Source organism: Falco punctatus, assembly GCF_963210335.1.
Source record: "Falco punctatus genome assembly, chromosome: 14".
Classification (NCBI taxonomy): Eukaryota; Metazoa; Chordata; class Aves; order Falconiformes; family Falconidae; genus Falco; species Falco punctatus.
The window spans coordinates 19436488-19454466 of NC_137594.1; the positions used below are offsets into that span (position 1 = coordinate 19436488).

The window sequence follows — 17979 nt, forward strand, 5'->3', positions numbered from 1 at the left end:
AGGCTGGTAAATTCCAAGAGTTAATCCTTACCCCTACAGTGTCCAAATGTAAGAGTTTTCGTATCAGAGAACCTGTCAGATGGCAACTGCAACGTTCAAGGTAATATCTGATGAGGAGTTATCTTTTCCTGTTATCAGCGGGACTTTTGGAAGAAGGCTTGGAAAGGTTTTCGAGCTTCATGCCTTGCTCACAGTCAGCTAGATCACTGGATGAAGGTGGATTCTTGTGTTGTGAGCTTCAGGGCTACACATTGGCAAATGGTAGCTTTAAAGCTGCCTTTGTCCTGACTAAAAAGTATCCTTGTAAGAGATTCCTCTGCTAAAGATTCAGCGATGATGGGATCCATCCCGCTCTGTTCAAGTTTCAAACTCTTTTCCAGGTCAGAATTTCCAATATCGGGAAGGGCTTTTTAGGACAGAATCCAATCTATGGCCATCTTTCAGCTGACACATTCATTTGCTTAAATTTCTCACAAAATCCCCATGGCCACCCCAATGCAGCTTTACAATGCTGAACAAAGTAGCAAAACAAAACAAAACAAAAACAAAAAACAAACACAACAAACCAAAAACAAGTCGCCAAGCATATTTCCAGCACTAAGTCGAGTCGTACATATTTCAATTCACATGGCGTTTGCTCTTTCACATCCCTGAAAGTTATCCTACTTTTCACTCTGACAAGCTGTCACTGTTTCTAGTAACACATTTTTGTTTCAGTGTTGGTAGACTTTTCATTACCTTCTGTATCAGAAGAACTGTTTCCTACAGTACATATCCCAAATGCCTGAGTGAAAGCATGTAGCCTGCTTGCTTTAGTACCAAAGCTAGAACTTGAGAGTCAGCGCAAATGACAATAAAAAGAATCTACTGAGAATTTGGGGTGTCTCATACCAAGCAGACAGAATAACTGTAAGGCCTATAAAATAAACACAATTTTCTTGTGTTGCACAGTAGGCATTATTCATTACCAGTATGGTTTTGTTGTGACTGAGCTGCGTTTTGGTACTGAACATCAACAACATGACAGAAATGTTTCAGCCTTTCTCTTCTCTTTCTACAAACGTGGATGTAACAGTAAACCCGGGTGACAGGTACTCCCACACATACTGGTATTCAATCCGTCAGGCGCAGTTTGAACAGCATGGTGCCCAGATGAAGCCACGTAAGCCAGCACCTATTAGCTGCTTCCTTTGATTCTCCTGCTACTGCTCAGACACAGTGCAGGCTGTTGCAAAGGATAAGCAGCATTAAAACCAGACACACAAAAAAACACTATCCCAAACAAAGGCCAATAATGTACTCTGAAGGCTTTTTCTAATTCATTTTCTGGGTGTTAAAACAAACTGTTCTGTGAAGATCTCATGTGAAGATTCAAGATCTCTGTATAGTTTGAGAAAGTTTAAAAAAAATGCAGCATGCAGTGTAGCATTCTGGAGCTTCTCATAAAGGCTCAAAGGTGAAGAAGCAAAGTAATCATGAATGCTGTTTCCTGCTCTTACTCTTTTTCTCTCTGTATCTAAATTCCTTTCTATTACCAACCATAAGACACAATTTCCAAAGTTAATTTCACTTTATGAAGATACTGTTCAACTATGCTAGCACTGGGAATGCTAATTCTGCCTTTCCCAAAACTAACAATTCTTTACATATTATTTTCAGCTCCTAAAAGTGTCCAAAATAAGCTGGGGCAGCAAGATCAGTTTGCAGCTGTGTTCATGACTCTGCATTTCTATTCCTCATCATAGTTATGTTCCAGGTTCATACATGCAAACCCACTATTTTTCAAATGAATGAACTGAGAAAATCAAAAGTGCATGTCCTACAGGATATGAGCGAATTTGTGTACATACAGGAACACATACAGAGGAAGTTTTGGGCAACTCAAAGTTTCTGGCTGTGTGCTCTATGAAGCCCTATGCTGTAGCATTAGACATGCCAAAAGTTGAACCCACAGTAAGACTGAAATAAATTTAAAAAAAAAAACCCAGAAATTCTCAGAGGCTGGTAAGTCTCTTGGAGCGCCTCAAATGGCCAATGAATTTCAGCTTGCAGAGCCACTATGCCATAATTGCATGGTTGTGAACTTTTACTAGTTGTTTGCTCCCTTCCAATCTGTCCATTTTTTAAATCATCACAGGCTTGTCGCTGCTTGCACTGAAGCCTAAGGCTACATTCCAACTGCTGCTCCCGGTCTGTGGGGCAGGACTGCAACCCACAGCACGTGCTGCAAGCAGGGGAAAGGTCTGTGAAGCAAGGGGACTTGCTGCTCCCACTGAAAAGTCTGTATCTAAAATGGTCTTTGTTTCCATCAAGGTTGTCCTGGATGCTAATGAATTTCCTAAAGTTGGTTTTCTGGAAATTGTGCATAGAGAACTACAAAGGGATTTCCCAAACCACAAAAAAAAATAATCAACCTACATCTGAGCTGGCTGCAATGGTGCAAGTTTGACAGAGTCAGGGTAACAGGAAAAACATCCTTCAATTTTGAGGCATGTTTGGACAGCATTGACTGCATTTCTCTAACACCAATACATTTGACTGAAATAATCCCTGAGGCAGGCACCAACTCCTCTTCCATAAGAGACACAGAGTCCTGATCTTGAATCTTTCAGAATATAACCACATGCATAAGTAATAATTGTGGATATGTTTTAGCAGTCCCCCCATCTCGGTGAACTATCCATAAGTGACATCAAAGTACTGAATATTGCTACTCTGCAATACTTACATAAATCATTACTATTTTGGGCACATTTCTATGTTGGCACCAACGTTAGTGGCTTACAAAAGGCATTTTTCTGTGCTTATGCTTGGCATTCCTACTGGAATTGTAATAGTGAGAAATCATCACAGCCATCTAAAGGGGCTTGTGCATAAAGTGCCTGCTCCCTTAAACACTGCTTAAGCCTGAATGACTAATGGTCTTTTTCAAGGATGACTAGATTTATGCATCTTCCCTGTGAACTCGATGCTCCCATGAAGCCAAGAAATCTTTTATTAAAATACTAGCAATATAGTTACGTTTTACTCTCAAGATCAACAAACCTAAGATTTCTACGGAGTAGAATACTTCCCAAAGACCAAACTGCAAAAACGGCAAACAAGAAATGACTGAGAATCATACTACCCTCACAGAAAACTGGTACTGAATCTCCAAAAATAAATTTCAACTCCAAACCTACCCTTTCATTCCTACAATCAAATACAGGTGCAGCTGTACAACCGTAATAAATGGCGGATACACACAGATGTGCAACTATCCAATTTGCAAACAAAGAACCCACATGTCAGTAGCATGGACGACCACGTCTTCGCTTCAAAGAGTTTAGTACTGTACTTTGGCAGGCAAAAACATACATGTGTTTGGGAGGCTCAACAGTGCAAGAAACGATCATACACTCATAATCAAAATCCAACTGAGGCCTTCTTTGAAAATTTGGCCCTAAATATTAAGCAGTGCCTGGGGGCTGATTAAAATTGACCTCTCCAGGGCATAGATCATGCAACACTAAGAAAACAAGCTGAAGAAACAGAAGCAAAGACTGCTGTTCCCTGCATCTTTATTGGTATGAAAGCTCTTAAGACGCCAAACAAGGGGGGTGTTCGGGGGGAGACGTTAATATCTGAGGAGAGAGATCAAAAGCAGTTAACGTTCCTGGCACTGCATTGTGGCATGTGTATCTTTATACTTTTAAACTTACAGTAAAAAAACAAAAAAAAAAGAAAAAGAAAAAGAAAAAGAAAAAGAAACATTTCTTTGTTAAATCAAATATTGCCACATGTTACTCATTTAAGTTTGCTGTCCTCAGATCCAACTTAATTTAGTCTGCATTGAACATTTCTGATCTGAACATTTAATGTGGCAATGTTTTGCTCTGCCAGGAATATTATCTGAATGTTAAACATGAACTCAATTTATTCATCAGAATATGGCAAGCATGATACCAAAGGTCATTTTGTTTATATTGTCCTCTAGCTCCATAACTTATGGCCTGTTTCTTTCATCTTCAGACCTCAGAACACTCAACAATATTGGATGTTACAGTGTGGGTAAGAGAACTGGGTTCACTTTTTTTTTTTTCCCCCAGCGTTTTTATTTGGAACTGGGGGGAGGAAACAGCCTTGTTTGGCAACAAGGAAAAGCACAGAAAACATGCAACACATCTGCTACATTATGAACTGGTAAAAGATACACAAGATAAGCCTGCCCTGGTATGGAGGATGTGTAAGAAGCTGTATGCCTTACACCTTACCATTCACAATGCAATTATAGCTTTTTTGATTTTTTAAGTAGGTGCTGATCTCAATCACATCATTATAAAACCACAATAACCTCATACACATTTTTCATGCAAAACATGGCCACAAAGTTGTCACAGAACCAGTGAGCCAAATTCTGATATTAATTACACTAGCAGAAGTTTGTAGTAGTATCATATGCATATGCAGCTCCACTTTTTAAAAATGTACCTACAGCAGCAAAGTTAGTACCTATCCCTTAGAAAGCATCATACCTTGCTTGTATTATACAGATGATTCTACCACTGAAAATTCTTGTCCCTCCTCTCCTCAGCACCCAAAGGCAACTTGAACCAAAAAGAATAGAACCACACAAACAGATAAGCAAGTAGATGAAATAAATGTGAACAGAAACATCTATTTCAAAATAAACAAAGTCATTTTCTCTCTGAAGTGACAGAAACATAATTCCATTCTTTACTATTTCTCATTGCTTCTAAAGAATTATTATAGAGTTCAGCCCACCTGCTGATAACTTAGTGGCAGTTTATCACTCCATTTGTTCAGATGTGATTTTTTTTTGCTTTATTGAAGAGTCAGTTCCTTCCTATTATATTGAATTGCTAGCACTTTCACACACTTGCTTATCAGATATCACAAAAGAAATATCCACCTGCTAATGCACTATCAATAAAATCTGAAGAAGCAACACTGATTATTGGTGCTTAGGCTTTTCAAATCCAGTCCATAGAAGCATTCGATACGTTATTGATACTTCCCATCAAAACACTCCTCTGTGCACTGAAGAAAAATAAATGTCTCTAACTTTACTGGCAGGAGCATCTTTAAAGAAACCCAAAGCAAAAACACCCTAATGCCAAAGGCAGCCACATGCAGAAACTGCACTGAGAAGGCTGAACAGGTAAGGTGATGCAGACATTTGGAAGTTCAAGAGGACCAAATCCAGTGCAAGGCCCTTCCCAAAAGTGTCAGCGTCCCATCTAAGTGTGGGGCTAATCCACAATGGCATTTTCACAACAGTGGGATTTTTCTAAAATTTGCAGCAATGGGCTTATTCGGAGTTTCATGGCAAACCTGTCAAAAGCATTAGGTGTCGGACTAACTCTAATGTCACTGAAGTCAATTGCAATCTTAGCTCTGATTTCAGCAATGGAACAATCAAGCCGTCCCCAAAGCGTACACTTATAATGACACTTTAGAGCATGAAGTTATATTTTAAGTGTGTGTATTAGTAGGTCCCATGGTTATATCTCGTTAATCATATATATTTGAAGCAAGTAGTTAGTGACCTCAGCAGTTAGTTCCATTCATTCAAAGGCTTCCATTTTTAAATTTCATAGATACAGCCACCTTAAGTTTAATAATTTCCAAGATTATTTTTTTTTTATAGTGACAGACACACACAAGTGTGTTAATTGACAGAGTACCTTACCTACCTCCATAATGCATTCTTATGTTTTATATACAGGTAAGCTTCAAGAGTGCATTTCTTAATCCAATGAAATATTTATCAGATCTGAGATCTAAAGTGTACATATTCAATTTTTTATGCACACCTTTACATGATTCATGAAATTCACCCATAATGTGAGTTCTTTTCATTAAATTTTGTTTTTACTATCATTGTTGCTCTTTTTTTACAACCAGATTTATATTGAACTGACAAATATCATTCAGGTATCTTTGAACAAAGTAGCTCTTACCTTTTGAAATCATGGAGGTCTGGTACCTGCAGTAGGTTTCTCTGTAAACAAACAAAAAAAGAAATAAATCCAGGATAATGTTAAATTTGCAGTGAAGCACAGTGTGTTACATTACATGAGTTAGTTTCTTTATTAAGAGTTTCCTAAAGAATATTTTCAGAGATGGCTAGTGCTACATGGAATAACAGACATTAAAAGTAATATTCTGAATGTATATGGAAAAGCACAACCTCACTTAACCCAAAATAGATTTTGTATTGAAAATTGAGTTTATTAAAGAAATTTGTGTTCTCATACATCTTTTAAAGGGCAGCTGGATATATACTCCTATAAACCAAAACTTAGATAAAGCTAAACTTAGACTTGCATATTGTACAAGGGACCATAATTTACTGGTAAGAAATAGTTTGACTACTGAGATGTGTGGCACTTGCTTTTTTGTTTGTTTGGGGATTTTGTGTGTGTGTGTTTGTATTTGCAGCTCTGCTGTGATATGAGTAAGATACAGGCTTTTGTCATCATTTTACAGAATACAGCATGGAGGGTAGGGATATGGGAGCTACCTCAGACACAGCATGGAGGGCTGGGAGCTCTGTTACTTGAGCAGCACTAACTGGTCCAGAGCTCGAGGGGTTTGTGTCAGCTACCTATGGCTCCACGCCCTCCCATTCTGCTCAGTGCCTCCCAGCAGCACTCAGCAAGGTCGCTGTGAAGTGCCCTTCATCGCTCAACAAATATTCTTTTGGCTGTCTCAGAAACAGCTACCCAACACTTTCTTAATGTGGGCTTGAACTGAAAGTCACGACAACCAGGAATATATTTTGGTCCTCTAGAAAACAGGTACATGCAGCAACACATTGATACCCTGCAATCCCGATACACAGAAATGTCACCACAGTTCAGCCAGCATTGTCAAGCGTGAAAAGCATTTATTTATATAACTTATCTAATAGGTAGTTGACGTCTCTCCTTAACCCTTCTGTATTACTGTCTTTTTTCTCTTTTTGGATACACAAGGCTTGGTTCTGCATGCTAAGAACATCTTTGAGGTACTCTCAACTCATATTGACTCAGTATGAGACAAGGGCTTGGCACTTTGCATAATCTCGCCCTCAAAAATGCAAGTAACAAAGAAAAGTTTACAATGTCATTTTTCAAACTCTGCTGAATAGCATAAAACTGCTGATATTATGTTACAGTGTCACAAAATCATAGGGGAAATGCTTTAAGTTTCTAAATTGTTCAAGGCACCAAATTGCACTACTTAATGCTAACTGCACATCGTATTTATTTTTGTTAAGAGAAGGAATACTTTCAAGTACCAAACCCAGCTACTGACCCTTTACATGAACTAATTCCTCAATGAAGATTCAAATTACTTACTTTCCCTTTATTTCAGTGGGAGGAAAAGAAAATCCATCCCTCTTTCCTTCATAGTTAAGATCAACATTTGCTCAAACATGAGTTATGGGCAGAAGACAGAATGTGTCTGTTGTGAAAATGGGCGTAGAAAACATCTCTCAGGCTGAAAATTTAATTGAAGTTCAAAACCAGCAAAAGAATTATGACTTTTAATACTAACTCCTGCATACTGTAACAATGCATGTTGTACACATATGTATACAAACAGTGTGTATAGCTTTACATGTTTTATATATATATTGCACTTTTAAGTAGTCAACTGGTTGAGATCAGGATTTTATTCTTCCTTGGAAAAGTTATTGTTACAAATACGAGAAAACTATTCCTGTGGCAATTCCAGTGACAGGACTTCTGAATAGTCTGAGATTTGAACTCTGTTTATGGTCCAGAAAACATATAGTATTTTTGCAATTAAAACATAATCTAAAGAGACTTGTTTAATGGCTGAAACCACTGTAAACACTAAGTTCAACTACTAGAAAGAATGGAAAGTGACCGCAAGATTAATTTGCCTTGAAGTTTTCCTCTATAACCTTATAATTTGGCATGCCAAGCAATATATTCACTGGCATTCAGCAATATATCCCTAAGAAAGGGCTCCAAAACACCAGACTTTTCAGATTGGGAACATAACTAAAACTTCAGACACACAGTTCAAAACTTCTTTTAGTGATCTTGTTAAGTTAGCCACAGCTCCTAGAGATGCTTTAAAAAAAATAATTACCTAATTTTTCAGTGTTTTCAATTCTCCACTTGGTCAGAATTTCGCAAACTTGCACAAAAACTGTCTCTAGCAACTGGCCATAAGCTTGCTGGCTTTCAATAGGTAAAGGAATACTGTCCCCCTCCAGAGAGAAGAAATATTATTTAGGCATCAAGATTATCCTGAACCTCTACTCAAAAGAAAAATACACAGGTCTGGAAGCATTCCTCAAGCTGAGTATGCATGCCTGTGGCTGGGCTAGACCTTTTGTTTCACTCTTGTGGAACTCTTTCCCCAATCAAATAATACAAGTGTTGATAGCTCAGCCTTTTGCAGTTCTCATTAGTGAAGCCAAAGGTGGGAAGAGAAGCTGACTTACTCTTTCCCTCTCAACAGGAGAGGATCACCACAGAGATGTCCTTTGTGTGAGGATACAGGTTATCAGCCTGGTGCATAAGTCATGTTTTACATTCATTTAGAAAATGAAGAAAAAAAAACAACAGGAAAAACTGCCACTCTTGCTAGTTCAAAGCAAAAAAAAACACTTAAACAATTCATAGTTCATAACAAGGCAGATCACAAAGAATAAAAGAAAATTAATGTTACATAAATCATGTAATCTCTTTCCTAATACAGTTCATTAGAGCTTCAAGAGTAAATCAAAATAACATTGCCAAAAAAAAAACCAAGCTGAGATAATTAGGTTTGTACAGTCAACTTACTCTGCTAGAATTTCAAGACACTGTGAAAAGCACACCAACAAATTTTTGGTTAAAAGCATTACTAGAAAGAGTCCTTTCCCTTTGAAAAATGGCTTAGCATATCCAAATACTGCTCCATGCTGCTTTTTCTCTTTCCCAGTTTTAAAGCAAATGCATGGTACATTCAGGTAAGTATTCAGGAAAACAAAACGGAAGAGCTGAGAATCTGAAGTGACCGGGACATAGAACCTGTGGGCAGGCCACGTTCCTTTTACAGCAATCCAGGAAGGCAGAAGAGTACAGATTCTTATGCTTTCACTTATCCTAGAGAAAGAAAACAGGCAGCGAGTGAAACCTGCTGGACTCGACACTTACAGCCCTGGAGACTATGGATCTCCTTTGGGTTTTTTGTACTTTAAAGCCATAGTAGATTCTTACAAGTTCAGTAGAGCTGCGAGGAAGAGAAGCTTAGCTATGCCTCAATGAGCAGCTACATACTTTAATAAGTTGCTACATCCTGTACACTATATAATATTTATATGTCTTAGCATTTTTTAACTTCTCAGAAATTTCTACCAATGAAAATTTTAGCAATTTGCCTGCATCTGCCCAAAGCTGCTTGGATATTTGACTGCATAAAGATTTATTTTTTTTTAAATACGTACTAGCATAGTCTATAAAAACTAGTAATTTTTTTCTAGGCTTGAAAAATCATGAGCACTTCCTTCCTAATGCCAAAGATCCTCTTCTACATTACTAATAAAAGATACCAGACAACACAAGAATATATGTGCACATGGGAGGTATGTCAAAGTCTCCCCAAATTTATGCTGGGATTTTTTTTACAGAACACAATAGAAATATCCCTCAATCCAAGCCAAATACCTAAGGTTCTTATTGAAGTGAAATTCCTGAAGTCACTGGACTAAATCCTAGCTTCAGTTAAGACTTTGTATGCCTAAAGTCTTACATAGAGACTAGAGAAAGGACTGCAGTAGTTCACCTTAATTTCTCACTCCATAGACAGAATTTCCAGGAATAAAATGCAGTACAGTGGTGATGCTGATGGCCATGAGAATCTGCATATTTTCACTGCATATAATAAAAAATGTCAATCCTAAATAGATATTTAATATGCACATCTGTATGTACAGTATGACAACCTTCTCATTCACTACATAGCACCATTGGTTAGAGGTTCAACTCAGTCATCCCACCGTGCCACACGGGTTCCTCATACGCATAGGGGAAGCACTAGCACATCCCCCAGGATTGCAAACTGTATCCCAAGAGATGAACCAGTCTTACATAAATCATCACAACACCAGCTCAACTTTCAGATGCTGGAGGAAAAGGTAGGAGCAATGGTCCAGAATCTGGGCTAACATATCAAGCCATGGGTTCAGAAACTTCTCTAGGACCCCTAGAAAATCCCTCATGCTTTTGTCTACCTTGCAAGGTGAGATCATACTACACAAGAATGACTGCTTGGGGAAATATTATGAGAATGGGATGTCTGGGAAATAACTAAGATTCAGAAATGATAATAAAGTGGTAAGGAAATACAGTATGCAAAAAATATGCAAGAACAATCAATAGAACAACTAGAACCAGGCAAGCAGGAACAGATGGAAAATGTTATTCAGAAACTAGAAAAAGCATCAGTAAGTTCTCAGAGAGGGAGACTGCAAAACATAATCAACAAGACTTACTTTGGGGGGGAAAGTAGCAGACAGGCAAATGAAAATAATGTGTTAATCAAACCCAAAACAAGGCTAAAGACACTCAAGCAAGTTAAAGATGTGAAATCCTCCATATTAACGGTTCTACTGAGTCTCCAAACCACAACCCAGGTACAGCCATTTGTGCAGCATTCTCTGGAACAAGCTACTTTATAGTTCAAGAGCAAGACGATTAAAAAAAAATAATTAAAATCTACCTTTGTCATGTGTAGTCTGGGAGCATGTAAGAGAATACTGTTTCCGATGATGTGCTGGAAACAAGGCACCAGTAGTGACACATGAAGCCCAGACCCAGCAGGTACAGCAGAGCAGGCTAGCGTGCGTCCTACTCTGAAGTATTTGGCTTTATGCTTTCTTGGTTCCCTTTGTACATTACAAAATTCTGAGCTCTTTACGGTTATAAAATAAGTTAAGCTTGTATTTTTTCAGATATCAAGTGCTACATGCCAGGTAGCCAAGTAAGACAAGAACCAATTAATCATTTTTAAACACAAGACTTGCAAGAGTTGTCATTGAAGAATCATGTAATGTATTGCTCACAAGTATTCAGTTTGTTGCCATGTATCTCTGAAAGCATTCACTACCTGAAAATTGCAGTTTCTGTAGTAATTATTAGTCTCCTGGGTTTTAATCTAACCAATGAGCAGGAAAAACACCAGGTGATTTAGATGACCAACCATTTACGGGCAAGAACTACCCACTAAATGATATTTATAGTCATTCCTTAATAATCCACAAGCTGAACTGTGTTCTCTAATTATACTGCAGATACTTACACAATCATGAATACAACTGTAGAAGTCAGAACGATGCACAAAGAAGCAAAAATGTTGAATGCATCATGTAAATACATACAATACATAAATTTACTATCATTGAGTATATTTGCCAGTTAAAACTACTGCTCTTGTTTTGTACTTTTCTCTTATGAGAAACAACAGTGTCTCACAACACTTCTGCACATTTCTTAATTTTGCAGACTGAAGCTGAGACAGATGATACAATTTCCTCAAGCAAAACACAACACCGGAGCCAGGGACAAATGCAGATGTCTTAATTTTCAGTGCAGGAATTATTCCAGACTTCATTCTTTCATTCAGTGCTGAAGATAGATGTTACAAAAATAATTTACGCTGCTTTAGGTTTATTTTTTAGATTTCAGTGGAATGGTCTTTTTAATTTGGTAAGTGAAATGAATACAATGTAATCCTTGAAATAAATCCTGCCATTGAATTATGCTTGGAAAACAGAACCCTAACCTGTTATTTGCACAGGCAATGAATTCAAATTTCAAAATAGCAAATTTCAGCAAAATAAGTTGGAAGAGTTCAACCAGTCAATTTTTCTGTTTAAAAGATCAGTTTTGAACCTCTGACTTTCCTCAAAGTATGCAGAAGGAACGTGTTTTCAATAATATTATTACCCATTATGGGTGTACAAATACTTAAATTAATTTCTTTTAACAAAAGGTTAGGCAGTAAAATTATTAAAGAAGCTGCCCCCCCACCCCCCTCACTTCCAAAAATGCACTATGTTGTTCAGAGATATTCGTTACATTGTGAGGAAAACACCAGGTAACTCCAGGGAATAAAGAGCAAGTTTTATTAGCCACTAAAAAAAAAAAAAAAAAAAAAGCGCAGAGATACATTTCACAATATTATGGATACCTTTAAATGTGTTTAAATGTGTAATTTCTGCACATTGCATGGGTTATTGGGTACAAATGCATGGGAACAAGTGTGCAATCACAGAGACGATGCCACTGCAACAACAGGAGCAAACCTGAGGAAGGAGTCAGGTCCTGCTAAAAGATACAAGCTTGTCCTTGCAGGGAGCAATTCTACAGCAACAACCCAAGGGCAGGCAGCCTGCCCTTCTGCTCCCCCAGCTCTGGGGACAGCAAAGCATCTGGTCCTTCAAAGCATCCTGCCACCTCACTGCTAACCCAAACTGATTTCCACGTCTACAACTTGAGCTTATTCCCCATTTTAAAAGCCTTTTCATGGTTAAAGGAGATATAGAACCATGATGACAATCCACAAGACACCACAAATTTCATGAAGACAGAATTACTGAGTCAGGGCAAGAAAACGTCCTTTGGAATTGACTCAGATCCTAATATTTTTCCTCAATAACTTTGCCAAGCAATAATAGAGAAAAAACAAACCACAGTCTGGTTTCTGGGTGGCTAAAATGGTTCTATCCCAGGCATAAAATACCAAACAAAACTGTCTTTTAATAAAAAAAACTTTCCTTCAAATGTAAAATTGATACTTTTTTCTGGTTTATGGATAATTTAGCTTGATTACTATAATTGTCAGAAATATGCTGAAATATAACTCTCTTCTTTAAACAAAGATTGTCTTACGTGCTTGGGATCAATCCATTGACTCTTTTGCACTGGTAGAATAATGCAGAGGATAAAGTTTTAAAGAGACCCAGAAATTTGCCTGTCCTGACCCACTAAGCAGCGCAGAAGGAGTGTGACACCCCCCATGCTTACTTACAACATGCAAGATAAAACGAGCAAGAAGCCAACAGCACCCAAAGTGCTGCCCAGCTAAGAGAGGGAGGCACACAGTGCTAGACCTTGACTGCAGGTGTAGAAGAAGCACGTGCGACTTTCTGGAGGTGTAGAGCGTACAGGACATTATGTTGCCCCAACCAGCTGGAGGGAGGCTGCCTCCATCAGCACTCCAAAGTCAAAATGCCTCAAGCCAGTTCCACTCCGCTGTGCCTTTGCTCACCACCCCCAAGCATGGCTAATGCACCTTAACACACAATTTAATCTGTATGGTTACCTCCCAGAGAAAACTAATTCTCTGTATGGTTCCTTGAAAATATATGCAAGACCTTGAGACAGAAAATATTGACACTTTTCAGTCTCTTGATGTTAACTTCAATACCCAAGTAGTTCCCATTAACACACAGACAGCATTAAATGACATACACTGACAAATGCATCCTCCATTCAAATTATATCACCTAGCAAAAAGGCAGACCATACATGCTCAGCCCTAGTTTCTGGACTTACAGTCTTTTGTAACTGAAAACAAACTCTCATTTACTCTGAAGCATTGGAAAAACTAGCTGAAGTTTCATTTATTGCAAACTCCTGTTCTATAAGCAATGAGTTACTGTGTAATTTTAAAATTGCAAGTCACCATCTGAAATGGCTTGTCCATCTCTGTTCTTATTTCATACTCAGATTACCGAGATACCATCCTCAGGGGTTTTTTATTGTTAGTTTTGGCTGGTGCAAAGCTAAATCAGGCCAGAACACTGCTACACGATGGTGTACCTTCACTGAGAATGAACTACTTGTTCACACATTTCACAGTCTATCACAGTCTTCACCCAACTTCTCAGTATCAAATGAAAGATGTCATCACCTAACAGCTTGGCAAATGGCACCTTTTGCTAAATGAAGCCTGGAAAAAGTTGCATTGACTTCTTCTGAAGCTTTTATCTGTCCAGTTCACTTTATGTGGACACAAGGTCAAAGCCTCAACAGCAACATCAGAGACTGAGCCAGGAAACAGTGGAGCTGAAACCGGGATGTGCATGGGGTTATTTAACTTCCAACTAAAATTAAAGACTGCAAAAAAGAGCCTGACAAACTTCAGTTGAAGAACTACTCAGAAATGAACAAAGAAAAGTCTGCATAGTGCTGGCCTCTATTTACTTACAGACTCCCAAGCTACTCCTTTCTTCATCAAAATGTTCTCCACGAGCTTTCCGTCAGTGTCATTCTTCAAACGATAGCCAAGTCAGAGAGTGACTATAAAAGTTTGCTGCAAACATTTAAAAACTGAGCAAATTTCTTGGCGTTACTGATATAGTCCTTTATAACACATTAAAAGTCCTTTGAGAGGGTTTTCTTGTTGGTTTTGTGTGCGTTTTTAAACCTCAAGGTCTGTTTAAACAGTCAGGTCAAACGGAATTTTGCAGCATATGTTTTACATACCCTCGTTCATCTGTTCACTGTAACAGCTTCTCAGTTTCTGTCACTCAGAGTAAAATATGTCATCTTCCTGAAAGCTTTAATAGCAATAGAAATACTATTAAAACACTAGCAAACTCTTGCTCAGCAATCAAATATTTAAGTGATACACCACATTTGGCATTTCTACTGCTGCATATTCTAGCTTCTTTTTCAGAATGCTTTACACATACTGTAATTTATTAGGATTTCTTCTAGTGAGTAATTTGTTCTAATTTGCTTGAAATATATAATACCTATTAGTTATAGATTACACTTTTCTTTTTTCTGGCCCTCCAATGTTTCAGCTTTATGAAGCTTAAAATAAAAAAGTGCAGTCCCCAAAACTGGCAGAATTTACAATCTATTAAGATTCCACATACCATCTTCTTATCAGCGCTTCATATTAAACAGAGAAAAGATGAACTGTAACATAGCTTTCACTAAAAACCAACCACAAAACACATACATGATCAAAAGCAAGAAACTGTAGTAGTATGAATAAACTGGTGAGATTGTTTTATGTGAAATCTGATGGAGACTTTGCTACAAGGGGATCTCCAGTTTGGAGTGTACATGACTTAATATTGGTAGGACTGTTTTCCATGTAATGCTCCTAAGGATAAAACAAGCTCCCTTCATAGCTTGTCTGCATGTTGGCAGATGTCTGTTGTTAACAAAGGAGTCTTGCGTACTCTGTTCTCTCCTGGAGTTTTAATTTTGTTCTTTTATTTCTGTGTCAGTTCCTTTTATCTACAATGAAAGTCACACATCCTGAAAGCATAGTTCCTTGTGCATATGGAATACCTAACTCTAATGTAACTATACATACATACACATATGTAGAAAACATACTTTTTAAAAATTCCATTACAAGAAAAAAAAAATCAGGGAATAATCTAATAATCTTTGGAATTTGAAATTTGAATTTGATCCTTCACTCACTACTGCAAAATGGTCCTAAAAAGCCTTTGGTCTTCCAGTTTTATGTACCCCATTTTACATGCGAGATCTTCTCACGAAAGACAATGCTTAATGTTTTGTCAGGTCTCAGATCTTTGACCCACCAATAAAGAACATGCTTCTGGCATACAACGGACAAAACTTGTCCCTGGAATACCACCACAGGGGCTGCCTTTTGTACATTACATAACCATTATTTAGCACTTCAAATGAAATTTGCATGTCAGAAAAGTTTTAAGAGCAGATTTCTATCTTATATGTACATTAGCAACTCTTCAGAGGTTACCTGGCTAATTGAATACCATCATAATTCCCCTGCACTGGGCCTGTGGAACAAACTGCCATTCAAACATGCAATGGAAACAGGGAATGCAATATGGCAAATTTAATACAAAGACTTTTAACAGGGATTGCCAGAGGAGCTCTCAAAATTAATCACTTTCAGACAGAACAATGTTGCTAATTCCTATTTAAGTTTGAAATATTTAACACACTGATTTCACAGTGTAGTTCAAAGAACATACTCCTCCTTTGCAGAGGCAACAAGGGACTAAGTTTCTATAATAGGATTGCAAGAGCATCAGAGCAGCTCCGCAGTAGCTTATGAAGATGGTGTGTTAGCCTGGTTACCAGGATATTTGCTCCATCAGTTTAGTTCAACAATAAGTTTTAAAGAAAACCAAGCCAAAATAAGAGATAAACAACGGTCCCCTTTTCTACAGAACAACAGGGCTCACCAGTGGCTGATACCAGAACAAACTGAGGCCCAGGTCTCACTGCATGCAGCGGGCTGGATGTACCCATACATCTATAAGTTAGATCTGTTTCGTTTCCCAGCGTGTGCTGATCAGTTTTTATGTCAAACAGATGCACATGTAAACTGCTTATTGCCAAGTCTTTCTTCCTTTTACGCTTTGTTCCCCTTGCCAAATAAACATGCTTAGGTTGTATGTCTGATCATTGCACACCAGCTGCCACAACTTCCTGCAAGGAAAAAGACACAAGCGCCAAGATTCAGGTGAACCGAACAGCTAAGTGCTATCACCACACCTAGGCCTGGCCTAACGTGGAGACATTCCCCAACAACAGGTAAAGGCCTTATACATACAAATTACAGGATGCATCAAGAAAGACCAGGAAGAAAACAGGTGAATAACTAATCCTTTAACCTTGGCAGTGTTTACCAATATCCTTAAAGCTGACATCTGAGAAAACAAAAGTTTTAGTTAAGAATTTTATTAGCAGAGCTACCAATCCTATTGGCTTTCAAGTGTCAATGAAATGCACTGATCCTCATTTCTACAGGAAAAACTCTTACAGAGCTTGACGCGAGGCCCAAAGATTCCCATTTACCTCAACTGCCTTTAGACTGAGCCATAGAGCATTTTACATTCTACATAAGATGCATGAAAATACATTAGAAGTAATCTAATTTAATTAAATCTTTGCTTAATTACATCCACTGGAGCTGAACTGTCAGATACAGCTTGAGTTTCCACAACCTTTACAGGAAAAAAGACATATAAAGGGGTTTAAAACACTATTGGAAGTCTAATGTCTAATGGAAGTCTAATGCTTATGCATTGGAAAAGCTTTGCTAATATTTATCTACAGGACATAAGAACTTGAAAGTTTCATTTAGTTTGGTTTATTCTGAAGCTGCATAGGATTAAAATGACATCTAAACACTTGAGTGGATCCCAGCTACGCCACAAACCTCACTCATCTTCTTCTTGTGGAAGAGGATTTATGGGCTTTTAGCATCCTAATAAATGTCTCAAGTGTGTTACGGCAACATATACTGTGTATACTGTAACATATATGGTAAAGTATACAGTGACGCATACTGCGGCCACAGTGCAGCATGGCACATGGTGCACGATCTGTAGAGACTTTGGAAGGAGTAGATCTGGGAGACAGCTGTCTGCCATTGCAGGGGACTAGATCAGGAACGCATGCTTCCCAGTTATCGTCTTTCCTTTTAAATCACACCCTCAAATATTTACACACAAACATACATAAGCACATGAGCACACAAACCTTCCAAATGCACTGGCGAATGATTTACTCACTACTCAATACTGTATCTCTTCTAGAATATGAAATTCAAGCTGCATAAAACAGTTTAGCAAAAGGATATACTAAAAATCATCTTCAAAGACCATAGAAGTTAATGTGAGTTCAGTTAACCAAATCACACAGAATCATCTTGTTGCGGTATTGTAGATTAGTTTTCATTATATGAATCCTGCAGGCTTTTGAGTGTAAGGCAGTTACAGGCAGCTCCTGGGGGATGAGCCATTGTTTCCTCATCTTTTCCACCTATATTTGATGCCCATTTTTCATGTAGCTACAGACTGAAAATGTATAGTTTATATACACAACATTTTATCATTTTATTTTGCTAAGACAACAATCCAGATACACAGTATTTTCTTTTCTTCAGCCATAGCATTGGCACATTAGAAGAAAATGCAAGTGGGATTAATCCTCATCCGACACA

General features: G+C 38.0%; 1 protein-coding gene across 1 annotated transcript in view; it reads right to left on the minus strand.

Annotated features, from left to right (window-relative positions):
* Positions 1 to 17979, minus strand: part of LOC308053505 (uncharacterized protein) — a 480417-nt gene that overhangs the window by 230557 nt on the left and 231881 nt on the right. Inside the window, exon 4 of the mRNA XM_080364796.1 lies at positions 5964 to 6004. Coding sequence (XP_080220922.1) covers positions 5964 to 6004 — 41 coding nt within the window. The remainder of the gene's footprint in view (positions 1 to 5963; positions 6005 to 17979) is intronic.